This window comes from Harmonia axyridis, chromosome 4 (genome assembly GCF_914767665.1).
Source record: "Harmonia axyridis chromosome 4, icHarAxyr1.1, whole genome shotgun sequence".
In the NCBI taxonomy this organism is placed as follows: domain Eukaryota; kingdom Metazoa; phylum Arthropoda; class Insecta; order Coleoptera; family Coccinellidae; genus Harmonia; species Harmonia axyridis.
In genome coordinates, this window is record NC_059504.1 from 9,063,331 (window position 1) to 9,081,242 (window position 17,912).

The window sequence follows — 17,912 nt, forward strand, 5'->3', positions numbered from 1 at the left end:
ATAACTCAATTGTAGTCCACCAATGGTCGATGATATATGTTTCTTAATACCTCAGAATTCCGGAAGTAATCCATTAAATTGTTCTCATAACCCCCATCATATTCTCAAGACTAGGTTCGGTGGAAAGTAAATAAAAGAAGTGTTCAACACCAAGTCTTAGAGAATTGGAAGAGGTACATGACAGTGTCATGATTGATCTGTCTCAAGTGCTGAAAGTTTCCCAATCGTTCATTTATGTATGGGAGGTGAAAAGGCTTTTATCGGCATGAATGTCTCCTATAATTTAGTGTGAGATAGTTCTGTTAAGCACAGTTCTGTCTAGAACTCTCAAGATGACTCGTAGCTGGATGTCTTCGTATCACGAATCGGACTTGAAGTTAGTACTACAATTTCTCAAAATCAATATTGCTATTTCTATGTCCAAAAAAATACATTTCCTTCCTAAGAAATCTTTGAGGAAATATAAAAGAAAGCAATTAGCTATAATTTAAAGGGTTATCCTCAGCATTTTCATAGTGAATTTTAACAATTTCAGTGCGTTGTTGAATCTTGTATTGTTCCATTTCCAGCAGTGGCGTAGTTTTACTCGTCCAATGTCAAAATATGACACCTTCAAACGTTTGAAGGTGTCATATTTTGACATCTATCGCTATCTGGGTAGCTATTACGTGCATAGGTGGCACCAAGGCGGTTCTCTCGTCTGTAGTAAGTGCCTCTTGTAGGCTTAGCAACATCGAACGATCTTTCGACTATCACTTACCTCTATAGCTATCTATTGCAAAACGGCGGAAGCAAAGATGTACTCCTAATAAGTTTATTTTTTTAAATTGTTTTATTTTTAATAAATCACATTCATAAGACAAACGAGAGCTATTTCTGATTGAAATGACACTTAGTTAAAGTTAGGAAAAATAAGATGAAAAAAAAACAAATGATTTAAATATTACACAATTTATAATTTATTTCCCACAAAAATGTTACAGGTTGTGTCGAACAGAGATGTAAAATTAATTTTCCTCGTTGGTTCGGCACTCGGTTTGGCATTCGTTTTCTCCTTCAATCTCTTCTTTTTCTTCTTCAGTTTCACTTTCATCATCTGCGTCACTCTCATCATCTTCTTCATCGCTGTCCATCTTGTCGAACCGATGGATATTGACAGGTTTCCAATTAGTATCGAAGATACTGCAGGTTTCTTCGAAAACTAAATTTGTCCTGCACATGGGACAACATTCGGAATTGGAGCACCACCTGTCGATACACTCCTTGTGGAATGAATGTCTGCAGTCCGTAAGGTACAATTCTCCTGTTAATCTGCTCAAACAAACGCTGCAATCCTCTTCGAATGTTATACCCCTAGGAAAAAAAAGTACATATTAATTCACTGTTTGTAGGTACAATATGGTTATTGTTCATTTCAAAAACATATATTGAACAAACATTTCTTTATAAGAATGAAACATTCAGAAACTAAAGATAACATTTGATTATATAGTTTCAAAAATAATTTAAGAAAAAAATGATGTAAAAGCATTATTACCTTTCTGTACAATCGTTGTACAACTTTTCGAAGTTGAATTCATATAGATGGTCTAAAGACATCTTTTCGGCTTCAAAATTTACTGCTCTGCTTTCAACACTGTCAAACTGATACTAAACTAGTTAGCGTACCAGCACCTTTATGTACTAACGGGACTGGATAGTAAATGTGCACCTGCGCAATTCATTACTAGTTTGATTTAGGGAAAGGGACAACCAACTTTCGATATTTTCTGACACTAATTTATAGAAATATGTAAGAGTAAAAATATCGATATTACTCGAATTATTGTTTTTGACTAACTAGATCATAATAGGTTTCGTGTAGTTGAATTGATAATGGAAATTATTAAAAAAATCGAATTTGATGCTCTAAAATGAATATCGATATGTAGAATTGCAAAACTGAAATTCTGCTTAACGAAAATACTCCATGAAAATGGGAGCAGACTACTAAATATGTCGTTTTCAACTGAATCTCGTCATCTGAATCTTATTATTCTCCTCTATGATAGAACGTATATTGTGCAACATGTGGAGAAAGTCCTTTTCTCGCTCGTGTGTTTGCGACACTCGCCTTTCAGGCTCTTGCCACAAACTTTCGTTGTATTTCCTACAACTGCTATGAAAAGTAGCATAGCGAGGTGGGGGCAAAGTGCCGTGAGAAATAATATTTCCCACAGTATGAGCAATACATAGTTTTGAAATTGAGTAAGCTATGAAGAATACGCTACTTTTCATAGCAGTTGTAGGAAATAGTATATTGTGCAACAAGTGGGGAAAGTCCAACATTTTTCGCGAGTGTGGAAGTTTTTGGCAAGAGCCTGAAAGGCGAGTGCCGCAAACACACGAGCGAGAAAAGGACTTCCTCTACATGTTGCACAATATACTTTCTGTCATAGAGGAGAATAATAAGATTCAGATGACGAGATTCAGTTGAAAACGACATATTTAGTAGTCTGCTCCCATTTTCATGGAGTATTTTCGTTAAGCAGAATTTCAGTTTTGCAATTCTACATATCGATATTTATTTTAGAGCATCAAATTCGATGTTTTTAATAATTTGCATTATGAATTCGACTACACGAAACTTATTATGATCTAGTTAGTTAAAAATTCTGATTTATCGTGACCAGAACCAGTTGAAAACACAGAAAGATATTCGAAAGCGGCCGTTGAATAATATTCCTATGTTATTGTTTTTATTTATTTCTGGAGCTCTCAGCAATATTGAGTCATAACTTTTTATTTTCGATGTCCAGAAATGCAAAACAGCTACATAGGTTTATCGAAAATATTCGATATTTATTTTAGAATGTCAAATTCGATATTTTTCAATATTTCGCATGATGATTTCGATCACAGGAAACCTATTATGCACTAGTTCCATTAGTTGAAAATCCTGATTTATCGTGACAAGATTCAGTAGAATACGACATATTTAGTAGTTTGCTCCTATTTTTATGGAATATTTTCGTTATATAGAATTTGAGTTTTGAAATTCTACATATCGATATTTATTTTAGAGTATCAAACTACTCAAACTGATATCGTTCCTTAGTTGAGTGTTTCGAAATTTAACCTAAACAATGTGAAAAGAGGATACGATTTTTATTTTCGTTCAATTATATCTGATTTATTTCATCACCCTGGTAAAAATAAATATTTTAAAGAAGGGTTAAACTGCCGTATCTTATCTGTTGACGTCAGATAGTTAAAAATTTTTAGAATGGCCATCAACCTCATTAGGTAAGTCATTTTAAATATGACAAATAAACATTTTAAATGTACCTACTCAATAACTCATTAAGAGTAAGTGTCAAACTTTTGCTTGTTATCTGATGACGTCGCGGTCAATTTTTTTTTGTAATAGAACCCCATTTTGCAACTTGTTTTAGAATATACTATTAATTATTATTATTATTAATTTGAAGTTGGCTTTCTGAAACTCAAATCGGAAAACAGAGTGTTTTACATATATCTTTTATCGATTTTTGGCATTCCAAATATCATTTTGACCTCTACATTTTCATCTCATCGATGACTAATAGGAAAATACAGAAATGATCTGTTATCACATGACTAAGCCTGTAGAAATCTTGATATTATGTGGAATAACGAATCGGAAAAAGAATCCGATATTTGGTTTCTCTTTCACCTAACTTTCGACAAACGTTCAATCAGAACCTGTACATTTACTCCAGTAAATTATAATTTTCCCCATTCCAGACTAGCCGAAAATAAATCCGAACGGTGGAATCCATCCACCGATTTTTGTTCCATACAAACACACTTTCTATAGCCCTTCATAAAAACACAATGTTCAATAATTTCCTTGATTACAATCAATTTCGACGAGCAAAGCTCATTTCGACTTTATTCAGTGAGAAATTGTTATGGCAGGCGACGGCATTGATTCATGCCTGAAAACTGTAATCAGGACTTGAATTATTCAATAAACTGCCAAATCACCGATGTGGAAAGTAAAAATATTTTCTTGGTGATTTATAGTCGATTTTCACGATCGGGGTTCAATGAATGAAAGCAAGTTTTCACGAGAACCTTAATGACCTCGGACGGCCAAACATTGATCTACTTGGCTCTAACACCCCTTCAGGCAGTGGCGTACCCAAAGGAGGATAAGGGGGATATATCCCCCCAGGAGGAATATTCATTATAAGTTGCAACCTTATACACTGTGTCCGTAAAGTATGGAACAAATTCAATTTCAGCTAAACAGACCATTTTAAGAAATAATCCTGAAACACGTCGATTTTTGATTTCAATTTACTCTATTTTAAAATAATAATCTAAATACTTCTTGTAGAGAATTCATTCAAGATTTAAAAACATCCCCTAAATTTTCAGTGCAAACATTGATTGGTGAGATATTGATGGTTAAAGACAAAAAGTTCCATTTCAATTCAAAGTTCGATATTTCAGAGAGAAATACTCGTATCGAAATTTTGAAAAAAGGATATTGAAGCTGAATTAACAAGTTATCTCATCATAGTGGTTGAGTTGAAAAAAAAAATCCGAGTCTGTGGGCCAAAAATAAAACCTGAAAAAATTTCGCAGAAATTTTGGACACTGTATTCATTAGGATTGAGCGATAAAAGTTGCTTGAAAATTTTTATCATCATGAGATCTCTAAACTTTGAACTTCAAGCTTCAAAAAGCTTTTTTTCAAATTGAGATACGACCATTGTTATGGAAAATACAGCCATTTGAAAAACTGCTTAAAATTTCGAATTTTATTTTGATCTTTTAATTTATTCCCCTAGTGTATTATTAGATGGTTGTTGATAATGTATTAAAGTTAAGGTGTTCTATTTTTTTGCAGAAAAAAACGGTGCCCCATACGAAAGACAGGCATGGGAGATTTTTCTCACAAATTGAATGAGCCAATCCAGAATGAATTTCAGTTAGAAATATTCCAGTGGCGTACCATTTTTTTAAAGCTTTTCCTTAAGAGCAATAACTCAGTAACTTCTATCTCGAAATATTCGCGAAGAAGAGTTATATAGCAAACTGTCATTATTTTCTCATGAGAATCTCCACCTTAAACTAAGTCGCACATATTCTCTAACACCCTGTAGATACATGTGCCGGAAATAATCAGTCATATCCAAGAAAATCCGGAGTTTCAATCAAGAATAATCTTTTCTCGTCGGAGAGACTGCCGACTGACTGAAAACCAATCAGAGGCGCTGGGTATAGCAGTTCGAACAGTCCCATTCAATGTGGCGTATCAGAGATGGCGGCTCCATCGATTACACCCGGAAGGAAAAATGGCTTACCCCTTCCGCAAATCTAATCCAGTAATTCCTGCTGTTCAAAGATCGATTCTCCTTTATACTCCGCTGTCAGGTTGACGACTCGCCCACGTGACCGATCGGTGGGTAGGACAGACGGACAGACATTCTGATTTACCGAGCCGGATAAGAGAAATGTCTATATTAGACTCAGTCTGCAGACGAACGACCAAACATTTCGCGATATTTGCTCTCCACGCCAACTCCGGAATTGGAAATGCTGAAAGAGATAAAGAATGATGAGCTCAGACGGGGAAGTTTGTTGGTAAAGACGATAAATGTTATTGAATTTATATCTTCCCGAATCTGCCGTCGATGGCGATATCAACTCGCAGATGGAAAGAGTTCAAGAGGACTTCAAGAAGTTTTCTACTAGAATTTACGATGCGGATAATGACTAGATATTATTTTCTGCGAGAAAGAAACCTTTACCTACATTAAACAGAGATGATAGTTTTTCAAACTTTCGAACTTACTCTTCAATATGCTCGAATAAAATAATAAAAGAAGGATACTTAGATCAACAGAAAAACGAAATGAACGAAAAACAGAATCACAGAATAATAATAATATTTATTTACCATTTCAATTTTAAATACACAATAGTTTTTTAGCTAATGATAAACAATATAGAATCCCCACAAAAGGATAAAACTGTGCGTGGGTTGTTTCATATAGGAAAAAACATTATCATGGGTCACAATATAGATAATATAGAAAAAACACTTCATTTTGAAAACAAAACAACCCGCAATGGGATTATCGTGAATAAACGGCAAAAATGAAGTCAAAAGTACAGGTCATTAAAAAACCTACTGACACAAAGGTAAAAATTAAACAACAATGTAATAATACATATAATTAGGGATTCATTAAGCCAAGAAGCTTGACATTTTAACCAACTACTTGACTTGAAAATCAAGATCGTGAAAAATTTCATACTTGAGCTTGACTTGATTTGATTTAAGATATTTATTGCTTGACTTGGTATCAAGCTACTTGATATGCACGCGTTGCACGGCATATATTTCTGCAATCTCGTGCGCGCTTAGACAAAAAAAAAAGGATTCCTCGAGCGCCGAGGAGAGACTGAAGCATTCGCCAGTGTGACTTTATTAGTCCACACTCGCGAAAAAAGTTGAACTTTCCCCACTTGTTGCACAATATACTATTAACTATTATATAACATCATTCTCTGAATAAGGCCTCATTTATCGATAAATAATGTTGAAATTACGATTTCACGAGAATTCATTTCATTTGGGAATAGTTTATTGCCGAAAACATATAATTGAGAGAATATTGTGAGAGAAAAATGAATCACCGTTTCAATTCAGCGTGGTCAAGAAAATTGCTCCATTACGATCCATTTGAAGCGTCTGCTCTCGGCCTAACGCAATGAGACCGCTGTACATAAATAAATGAATAAGAGTACTCAGAACCCTTGATTTAATGCGTCTGAAACAAGTCCATGCGAATGTGTAACGCTACCATACTATAAATTCAATTATTATGATTGAATCATTGATAAAATTGTAGCAGGAAGTACTTGCTCCTGGCTATACCAAAAGGAGATGGTGTGCTTCCACTTGAGGTTCTCAACGTGGAATGATTGGTCTTTTAACGTCCATTTCAACCTTCATTCATTCATACAATTTCGAAGAAAATAATTGATTTCGAAGGAAAAAAAAATCGAAGATTTGAAAAATTTATTTCTCGGAAACTTAATCATGAAATTGAAAAAATGTGATATAAGTTTTTGAAATTTGATATTTATTGAAAACTCTTTTGTCCATATTTTAATGTTTCTTCTCAACAAGTTGAGATATTTTGAGTTGAAAAGGGAAAGTAAACTAGTGTGAAACAGTGTTTTTTTTTGGCTATTTTTTCTCCATGCTCAGTGTTCTTATAACGCATGGCGGGAGGCTGCAAAACTTTGGTGTTTTTCTTCTCCTGCTTTACAAGGACCTGCACAGGACGTGACCAGGATTTTTTATAGGACATTTCCTTCCATTCAATTCAGACTGAAACCTCCATTGTGAATTAGTATTCTTGGGGTAAAACCTGGTTACTTTCACTCTAGGGAAACAAGCGGTCTTACACAAATAAATTATATGAAAATCTCTCCTGCATTGATCCTTCTCGATGATCCTAGCACTTCTTCCAAGAAATACAATTTCGTATTGATGAAAGAATTCTTTCCATATCTTTGGATTTTTAAGTTTTTTTTTCTGTCTGGCTGCAGGAGAATTTTAGCAGGGCTTATGTTTTACAGACGAATGGAAAACTTCGCGGAAATTTAATAATAACATCGATTCTCGTCGATTTCTTTCTACCGCGTCTAGGATTTATCTCTGGAATCAGGAAAGAACTGAAGTGAAAATGTGAAGATTTTATTGCCAGGAATGAATTCAGTCGTAATACGTATGAGTTGAGAAATACTTCGTGACGAAATTATTACAATCGTGCAGGAATTTGAACAATATATTCAAATCATATTTTTCCTTCATACCATCATAAATGCGACATAAAATAACTAGGTTATTTCTCGGTTATTTCTATCGACAAACATCCTAACTTTATCATAATTGCCTCATTTACATTTTTTCGATGGAAACTTATATTTTATGCATCTTTCTTCCATTTTGTTTAATTATTTTCAATAATGAACTGTTGGAATAATTCAAGGGAAACATTTTCATAGTTCACGATTTGGAATGTGAATAATTCAAAAATCCAATAAAAAAATTATTTTTCACGAAATTAATAAGACATAATCTTCATTTTTCGAAATGAATTCGTTTAATCAGACTAATCATGGTTTGACTTGATATTCAAGCTACTTGACTTGGGCTTGACTTGAAATCAAGTCAAGTTCAAGTCTAGTAGTAGTTTTTCAATGTAAATAAATACTTGACATTGAAAAACTACTACTTGACTTGAACTGAAATTGATTTCAAGTCAAGCTCAAGTTAAGTAACTTGAATATCAAGTCAATTGGACTCGACTTGAAATCAACTCAATTTCAAGTCAAGTAGTAGTTTTTCAATGTCGAGTCAAGTAGGTTAAATTTGGTTGATTGGCAACACTACCTTCATTCCTGTGTAACTTTACATAAAACATCTTATTTAGGGATTCATCAGGTCAAGTAGCTTGATATTTTAATCAACTACTTGACTTGAAAATCAAGCTCGTGACAAATTACATACTTGCACTTGACTTGATTTGATATATGTATTGCTTGACTTGATTTCAAGTCAAGCCCAAGTTAAGTAGCTTGAATATCAAGTCAATTGGACTCGACTTCAAATCAACTCAATTTCAAGTCAAGTAGTAGTTTTCAATGGCAAGTCAAGTACCTGATAAATAAATACTTGACTTGACATTGAAAAAAACTACTACTTGACTTGAAATCAATTCAAGTCAAGCCCAAATCAAGGAGCTTGAATATCAAGTCAAGCCGTTTATCCCTAATTGAGATATATGTATGTATCAATCGTCGATAAAACTATTGGACTATTGAAAGTCTGTGAGAATGATAATGAAGATATTTGAATTTCACATTTACTCAATGGTTATTTCGAATATTTCTAGGAATATTCTTCAGAAAAGACAAATATTAAATGTAAGGCTTTCACTTTGACCCCGTAAGAATCACAAAAGTCGTCCAAAATGAACAACAAAGTTTGGCAAAATGTTGTGAAGAAGTCCCATCTCCCCTCGCATCTCCCAAACTTACAGTAACGATTAAATCTTCGCCCTGTAATATGTGCACACCGCTTTTAGATGTGGATTTTCCGAACTTTATATATAGCCCGTTTGCTTTCAGCTCCTAAGCACATTATTTTCGCAATAAGTCTTGGAGCGCCTAGTTCGAAGGCCAACTTTCTGCGAAAGACCACCTGACCAAATTCCCAAGAAAGACAGAAAGTAATCAAGTAGGTGGCGCTTGAAATGGCGCAGCAACTTTTATGGGGAAAATATTGATTCAATTAGCCTTCACAGGGCAATAATGGAGCGACATGGAAGTGATTCAGCTGGAATGGAACCAGAGTTATGTAACAACGGGAGTTGAAAGGTGACTTGAATTTTTAATTAGCCTTGTGAGCAGTTATTCAAGTCAGAATTTTGGACGGGAGATACATCAGAAGACTGGAGTGGTGTTTATAATGAATGGAGCAGGAATTTGTTAATTTCAGTAAAAAAAACTCACCATGTCTCTATGTAGCTCAGGTTAAAATCGGTTGATTGACAACACTACCTTCATTTCTATGTAACTTTACATAAAACATCTTATTAAGGGATTCAAGTAGCTTTATATTTCAACCTACAATTCGACTTGAAAATCAAGGTCATGACAAATTACACACTTGAACTTGACTTGAGATATGTATTGCTTGAGGTGAGATCAAGCTACTTGATATCACTTGAGCCTGATACTCACGATATATACAGGGTGGCCATTTGAAAACGAAACAGACGAGATTACAGACGAAATAAAGTTTTTCGATAGAAATGCTCGGACAGGTCGATTTCTGTTTCGAGGGGGACAACTTAAGATGTAGGTTACGGACGCATAGCGCTTCAACCCTTGCTGCTACAACCCCCACCCCCAGTTTTTGAATAGGAAAGATGGGGTGAGTGATACCTCAATTTAAAGGTATTTTTATACTGATTTCAGCACAGTTATTTTTTTTTCATTTTATGCATTAGTTCTCGAAATATTCATGCGTTAGTTAGTTAGGAAGGAAGCCACAGTCATGGTTGTTTTGAAGCTCAAAATGTCGATTTTTCACAAAACACTACAAGTGCCATGAAAACACCACTTCATTTTCAAATACTTAGTTAAGAATATTTCGAGAACTAATGCATAAAATGAAAAAACAATTACTGTGCTGAAATCAGTATAAAAATACCTTTCAAATGAGGTATCACTCACCCCATCTTCCCTATTCAAAAACTGGGGGTGGGGGTTGTAGCAGCAAGGGTTGAAGCGCTATGCGTCCGTAACCTACATCTTAAGTTGTCCCCCTCGAAACAGAAATCGACCTGTCCGAGCATTTCTATCGAAAAACTTTATTTCATCTGTAATCTCGTCTGTTTCGTTTTCAAATGGCCACCCTGTATATCTGCAAGCATAATAAAACTGCTGAAATCAAATAGCTTGGTAGAATGTACTTAATTTTTCAAGTACTTGATAAATATATACTTGTAGTAGCTTCAAGTCGAGCTGTGAATTCCTAATCATATTGCATCTGTTTTTTGTTTGCAGTGATTAGCATTAAGTGATATTATTGATATTGATCCTAAAACACCTTCTTTTGCCAAATTCGAGAGTGTAGCTTTCGATCTCAAATGAATGTTGAAAAATGCATCTAACAAGTGAAACAAAAATGCATGTATCTTCGAAAAGTTGTTGAAAAGACTTTGTTCATCATAACATCTGCTCGCATACAAAATATATCGAAAAGAATTATGAGTTCGGTAAAACTTTAGACCAAAGAATAGATGATTTGTTGAAACAATAGAGCACGAAGAATAAAAATAATTTTCTTACGATGAAATATGACTAAACAGATTGAAATCGTTGAGGTCTTAAATATTCAATGTCCCTCGGGCGCAACTAGGTATATAGACCCAGGAACCCCAGAGTGAACAATATTTCTTATTATCATTATTAACCAATACCACCTCTGCTGAAACTGTTATACACTATGAGTACCTCACACTTCCTGAATAGAAGCCCAGAGGCTCTCGTGATTCTTATTGTTTCATCTCTCTCATTACTGAAGATATTTATTACATGAAGGCACCCCAGGTTCTATTGTTTGGGTGGCACCTCTCACGTCGTTTTGAAGATTGGTGGTTCGAAAATTTATAGATTGAATCAATGCATTTCTACATACTGCTTCCTGAGGAGAAATTCATATGAAAGTGAATAACAATCTATAAACTTAGTAAGAATAACTCATGAATTTTTTTTATCAATTTTCATATACAAACGGAATAAAAAGCAAACTGAGCAGAATATAATCACACAAATTCGAAGGTGCACAGGAGAAATAAGCAGCAAATGAATCTTGAATTACATGAACATGAAATATAAACATACCGTAACATTAAAATAAGAAGCAATCACATTAAAGACAGAACAACTTTAAACATATCACAGAAAGAAGAACAGAAAATAAAATAAAAATAATCAAAGAGAAATGATAATTGACAAAAATGACATGTATTCACTGTGTCCGTAAAGTATGGAACAAATTAATTTTTAGCTGAACAGACCATTTTAAGAAATAATCGTGAAAAATGACGATTTTTGATTTTAATTTACCGTATTCCAAAATGATAATCTAATATACAGGGTGAATTACTTTCGAGTAATGGCGTCACCGTAATTTGTTTTAAATGACACCCCCATTTTGTCTCAATTTTCCGATTACTCTAGCTGAGTTGATTCCAAAAATGTATCACATGTTGATTCCAATTGGTACAAGGTTGACAATAATACAATAGTTTAGTGTGTGCTCATAAAGTAATTCGTAACATTCTTTATTAGTTAAACTAACAATATTATCAAAAATACTTATTGTCTAGCGGCAATAAACAAATAATGATATTTCACAAAAATCTAGACGACTATGTTTTTTTAAATCAATAAGAAATAATTTCTTTCATATTCTGTCTGCTAGACAACAAGTACCAAACATGTTTGGGAACAGCTCAGTTTTATTAATCTAAAAATGTAACAAACTACAGGGTGTTACATTCAAACCATTCCAGATTCCAAAAATGTATCACATGTTGATTCCAATTGGTACAGGGTGGACAAAAATACAATAGTTTTGTGTGTGCTCATAAAGTAACGCGTAACATTCTTTATTAGTTAAATTAACAATATTATCAAAAATACTTATTGTCTAGCGGCAATTGGTTTGAATGTAACACCCTGTAGTTTGTTACATTTTTGATTAATTAAAATGTATAGAAGTAAGAATTAATTTTTATCATATTCTGTCTGCTAGACCACAAGTACTAAACATGTTCGGAAACAGCTCATTTTTATTAATCTAAAAATGTAACAAACTACAGGGTGTTACATTCAAACCAATTGCCCGCTAGACAATAAGTATTTTTGATTATATTGTTAATTTAACTAATAAAGAATGTTACGCGTTACTTTATGAGCACACACAAAACTATTGTTTTTTTGTCCACCTTCTAGCAATTGAAATCAACATGTGATACATTTTTGGAATCAGCTCAGCTAGAGTAATCGGAAAATTGAGACAAAATGGGGGTGTTCCATATAAAAAAATGACGGTGACGTCATTACTCGAAAGTAATTCACCCTGTATAATAGATTATTATTTTAAAATACGGTTAATTAAAATAAAAAATCGACGTGTTTCAGGATTATTTCTTAAAATGGTCTGTTTAGCTGAAATCGAATTTGTTCCATAGTTTACGGACACAGTGCATATTATTAGTAGTCAGCTAAGAGCCTTCTTGGTTGGTTATTGCAGGAGAATAAGAAGAGGTAGAAAAAAGAAGAAATGCATACGAGTAATGATAATTGTTGAAAGGGATGAGACTCCATGTGTTTGGGTGTTTATGTAATTAGGTATACTGCAATGAATTAGTTGTTATTTTCAAATGAAGCATCTCACACCTAAATTACAGGCTTAATTGGACATATTGATTTAATTTCGAGACTGTAATAATACCCCGACAATCCTCAAATCAGGAAATAGTATCAACATCCGATATATCCCACCACACTGTCGACATAATGCATCGAGAACATTCTATTATCCACCACAAATTACAAGTATAATCTGGCACGAATCGATGTATCACATCGTGGACCAGCAATTTCGTTCGAAAATCAATTTGGCAAACAAGAAAATCCAACGAAACCCATAATAATTTCAACCCGTATCAGACCCCGATCTCAAAACGTTGCAAATTCACGGTTTATTGGACCGGCATTTTAAATTTTCAATATTGGGAGTTCGGAGACTACTTCGTGACCCAAATTATACAGTGGTGGGCTATAAACGAGAATGATTGGCTCTTCGTATTGATGAATGGATTTTATCGGTGTAAATTGGGTGTATGATAAATGAGGAATTACCTTCTTGCGATTTTAGGTGGGTTGCGCTTGACTTGATTTCAAGTCAAGCTCAAGTCAAGTAGTAGTTTTTCAATCTCAAGTCAAGTCAAGAATTTATTTACCAAGTACTTGAATCTTATCAAGCTAGTTGATTTTTAGCATTTTTATTGTGAACTGTGACATCAATAAAAAAATAATGAAATGAGAAGAAACCTTGCAAAAAACACTTATATACTTATTATATATAAAAACCGAAAATAAAAACATAAATTAAATCACTATTAACCTTAACAAAATAAAAAATACAGTCTCTCAATATTGAGAAACCTCCAGGGTTTGCTTGATTTCATAATTTTCCATCCAGGATCTAGGACAAATGAGGCATGTAATTGTAAGAGCAGCTCTGGAAAATTTTCTTTCACCAGGATCTGAAGATGCTGGCGTTGATAAAAATCCCTTGGACAATTTGGCCAAGTTTGGAATGATATTTCTGAAACTGTCAAAATCCAGCAAAACATTTCATTGAAATCTGGGGAAACTACTGATAGAGTCACACTGGCGGATGCTTCACTCTCTCGGCGCTCGAGGAATCCCCTTATTTATTCTAAGCTCGCACGAGATTGCAGAAATATATGCCGTGCGACGCGTGCATATCAAGCTCAAGTAATATCAAGTAGCTTGACATCAAGTCAAGCAATAAATATCTAAAATCAAGTCAAATCAAGCTCAAGTAAGTAATTCTTCACGAGCTTGATTTTCAAGTCGAGTAGTTGGTTAAAATATCAAGCTACTTGGCTTGATGAATCCCTAGTATCTAGTACAATCTGACCCGAAAATTTCGATTCAAAATATCCATCGATAATGAAATAACAGCGAAAATAGTGAGAGAGGCAATGTGGAATTAATCTCGAGAATATAATGATTGGTTTATGCACCATTCCTGAGAACTGAGGACTAAAACTAAGAATTGAACGCTAACAAATCAATGAGGGCGTTAATACATTTCACCTAAGGACCAAGAATTAACACCATGTATAGAAAGTTGGTTAACTTTTAACTAAGAACTTAGGTCTAAGCTAAAATAATTAAGTGCGCATGCGACGCATAGTTCTCTATTCTCTAGTCATGCAAGCAGCTGTTTACAAGCAAACTGATGCCGGCTTCAACTCGTACGGCACCCAATTTCCTCGTTTCTAAATCATTACCATGACTTTCAGGCATTTGAAATGGCTTGTTGCGTCACTCATAATGATCCTGCAAATTCTTGTTGCGTTTGACACGAGTCTTGATCAAGTAATGTTTCCAATTCTGCATCTTCGAAAACTTTCTCTCTTTCACTGCCATTCTGTTGTTCGACGTCAAAATCACCGTTTTTGAAGCGTTGAAACCACTCTCGACACGTTCTTTCACTTATAGCGGCCTCACCATAGGTATTTGAGAGCATTCGATGAGCCTCAACCGCAGATTTCTCCATATTAAAGCAGAAAATTGAAACCTCACGCAATTGACGAGAATTTGGCTCGTAAGCTGACAGGTTTAATCAAGAATAACTTTATGATGCAGACACAAATCGACTAATATTTCGATGGCGTTATGTTCACAAATATCTAAGCTTATTGTATGACATCTACGATCTATTTATTTCGACTACCACTTACCGCTACAGCCATCTATTGCAAAACGACGGAAACAAAGTTGTACACCTAATACATAAATGAACATTTTTTTTCCAAGAGACCCTTTTTTTTACCCGATCAAAGACAAGCGACCCTTTCTTCCATAACATTTCAGAGAATTCCATCGAATTGACCATTTCGCACGAATCGACCTGAAACCGCAACAAAAAAAGGCCGTTTGTCGATAGAAGTCAGCAAATTGGTTGACCGGAAAACTGGCCATTATTTATCACAATTCAGGTGTCGGATGCTGTGTATTTGCCGTAAATTTATTGGTTCTACGAGTTCATATCCGAAAATACGATGTACCGACCTGACACATACCTCTCCCGAAATTCGAAAAACAATAGAGGCGTACCGGACGAAATTTCACGCAGAAATGAACTCGAATGCCAATCAGCGACGGCCTGTCTATGGCTTAACAGGCCAATTGAAAAGTCCCCGGTCTACCATAGTAAAACACATTTTTTTTTGGTAAAATTCGATTTTAGTATTCAACATAGTTGCCTTCGAAGGCGTTACAGCGATTATAGCGATCTTCCAAGTTTTCGATATCGTTTTTGTAGTACGATTTGTCTTTCGCTTCAAAATAGGCCTCAGTTTCGGCGATTACTTCTTCATTGGGGCTAAATTTCTTTCCAGCGAGCATTCTTTTGCGGTCTGAGAACAGGAAAAATTCACTGGAGGGCAGATCTGGCGAATACGGTGGATGCAGAAGCAATTCGAAACCCAATTCATGCGATTTTGCCATTGTTTTGATTGATTTGTGACACGGCGCATTGTCTTGATGAAACAGTACCTTTTTTTCTTCAAATGGGGCCGTTTTTTAACGATTTCATCCTCTAAACGATCCAATAACACTATAATAATCGCTGTTGATGGTCTGGCCCTTTTGGAGTTAATCAATGAATATTATACCTTGCGTATCCCCATAATACTGATGCCATAACCTTGCCAGCTGACTGTTGTGATTTTCTTCGCTTTGGATTCGGTTGATCGTGTGCAGTCCACTCAGCTGACTGTCGATTGAACTCCGGAGTGAAATGATGGAGCCATGTTTCATCCATTGTCACATATCGACGCAAAAATTTAGGTTTATTGTACTTAAGCAGCTTCAAACACTGCTCCGAATCATTAACACGTTGTTGCTTTTGATCTATTGTGTGCTCGCGCGGCACCAATTTTGTACACAGCTTTCTCATTTACAAATCTTCGTGAATGATATGATGTACACGTTCAAATGATATCTTCACAATGTCTGCTATCTCGATCAACTTCATTCTACGGTCATTCACAATTATTTTGTGAACTTTTTTTATTTTTTCGTCGGTGACAGCCTCTTTTGGGCGTCCACTGCGTTCGCCGTCTTCGGTGCTCATTTCACCACGTTTAAACTTAGCTTACCAACCAATGATGGTTGATTTTCCTGGTGCAGACCCCGGAAACTCTTTATCGAGCCAATATTCTGCTTCAACTGTATTTTTTCCCTTCAAAAAGCAATATTTCATCAGCACACGAAATTCTTTTTTTTTTCTTTTTTCAAATAACAAAAGTAGCCACTCACAACGCAATATCCCACAAACTAATGGTCGGACTTCTGCCAAATTTTGACACGTATTGTTTGAAGGTTCGTACTAACTAAAAATCATATGGATTTAATACTAGCACCACCATCTGTACATCAGCCGGGGACTCTTCAATTGGCCTAATACCTCTCTCGAAATTCGAAAAACAATAGAGGCGATCCGAACGAAATTTCACACAGAAACGAACTCGAATGCCAATCAACGAAAGCCTGTCTATGGCTTAGTTGTTATTAGGTTCGGACTGCTTTGACACGGGGGACAATTTCGGTTTTTTTTCTCTCCCTCAAATGATGAATTTTCGGAACCGTTAGAAGAATACATTTGTTCGAACGAGAGTTTAATTTTCACGGTTAACTCAACAAATTGCAAACTGTTCGAAAGTTGAATTGGAAGCAATTAAATGACACTGCGCGTTCCACAACTGTTCTAATGATCGTTTGATATTTTTGCTCGAATGTCGAAAAACGTGGATTTTATAATGAGTTGTCATTTTTACGTTCGGATGTGCTATGAATTATTAATTTGACATAAAGCGCGCGGAAGTGAAAACGATAATTCACTCAATTCGCGAGTTTTTCCACAAAAAACGCACTTCTTATGTCCCATAGCGAATCAACGTTTCATATCAACTCAAAATAGAGTTGAATACCTAAATATATCAGAATTTAAGAAAACAAACTTCAAGCGCGCCAAACGAAGTGAAACATCGGATGTCACTAGGAGAGCAATAGTTGCCAAACCTTGGATTTCAGCAGGTAGATACAGTAAATAATGAATATTCTGCATACTATAAAGTCGACAATTAGGAAAAATATCGGATTCCAAATATTAAATCTGCATATTTGATTGGGAATCACTCTATAAATATATTTCATTCAATATAATATACATTCATAACGATATATTAAAATTGTGGATTTGAAAACATATTACAATCCGACAACGTAATCTAACCATGTTGGGGACATGTAAAAATTACGTATACTCCCTCTATCTATGTTTATTACTCTATGATTAAAACTGAAGAGTGAAAGAAGATATGACTCGAACTTTGTGGTATGTGTAGCGTTTTCAAATGATTGGTTTCATTTTTATATTTGAAGAAATCGAGTATATTTTAGGAGAAATCAATGGATGCCTATTTCATTGTAAAGAGGAAGCTATATCATCAACGATATCA

At 34.8% G+C, this 17,912-nt stretch overlaps 2 protein-coding genes across 9 annotated transcripts in view; one reads left to right on the forward strand and one right to left on the reverse strand.

The window, feature by feature from the left end:
• LOC123679232 (neural-cadherin) overlaps window positions 1-17,912 on the forward strand; it is a 473,272-nt gene that overhangs the window by 32,631 nt on the left and 422,729 nt on the right. The window lies entirely within an intron of this gene.
• LOC123679234 (brassinosteroid-responsive RING protein 1-like) lies at window positions 998-1,674 on the reverse strand. Its single transcript, XM_045616703.1, has 2 exons — window positions 1,538-1,674; window positions 998-1,353 (listed from the first exon to the last, which is right to left on the reverse strand). Exons 1-2 carry the CDS (start codon window positions 1,597-1,599, stop codon window positions 1,008-1,010), a joined length of 408 nt encoding a protein of 135 aa, XP_045472659.1. The 5' UTR covers window positions 1,600-1,674; the 3' UTR covers window positions 998-1,007.

What these genes read in the sequence shown, in the direction of transcription:
- LOC123679234 (XM_045616703.1), bottom strand. Translation starts at nt 1,599, where the DNA reads ATGTCTTTAGACCATCTATATGAATTCAACTTCGAAAAGTTGTACAAC. An exon ending in TACAACGATTGTACAGAAAG is followed by an intron (nt 1,354 to 1,537) that starts GTAATAATGCTT and finishes TTTTTTTCCTAG; the next exon opens with GGGTATAACATTCGAAGAGG.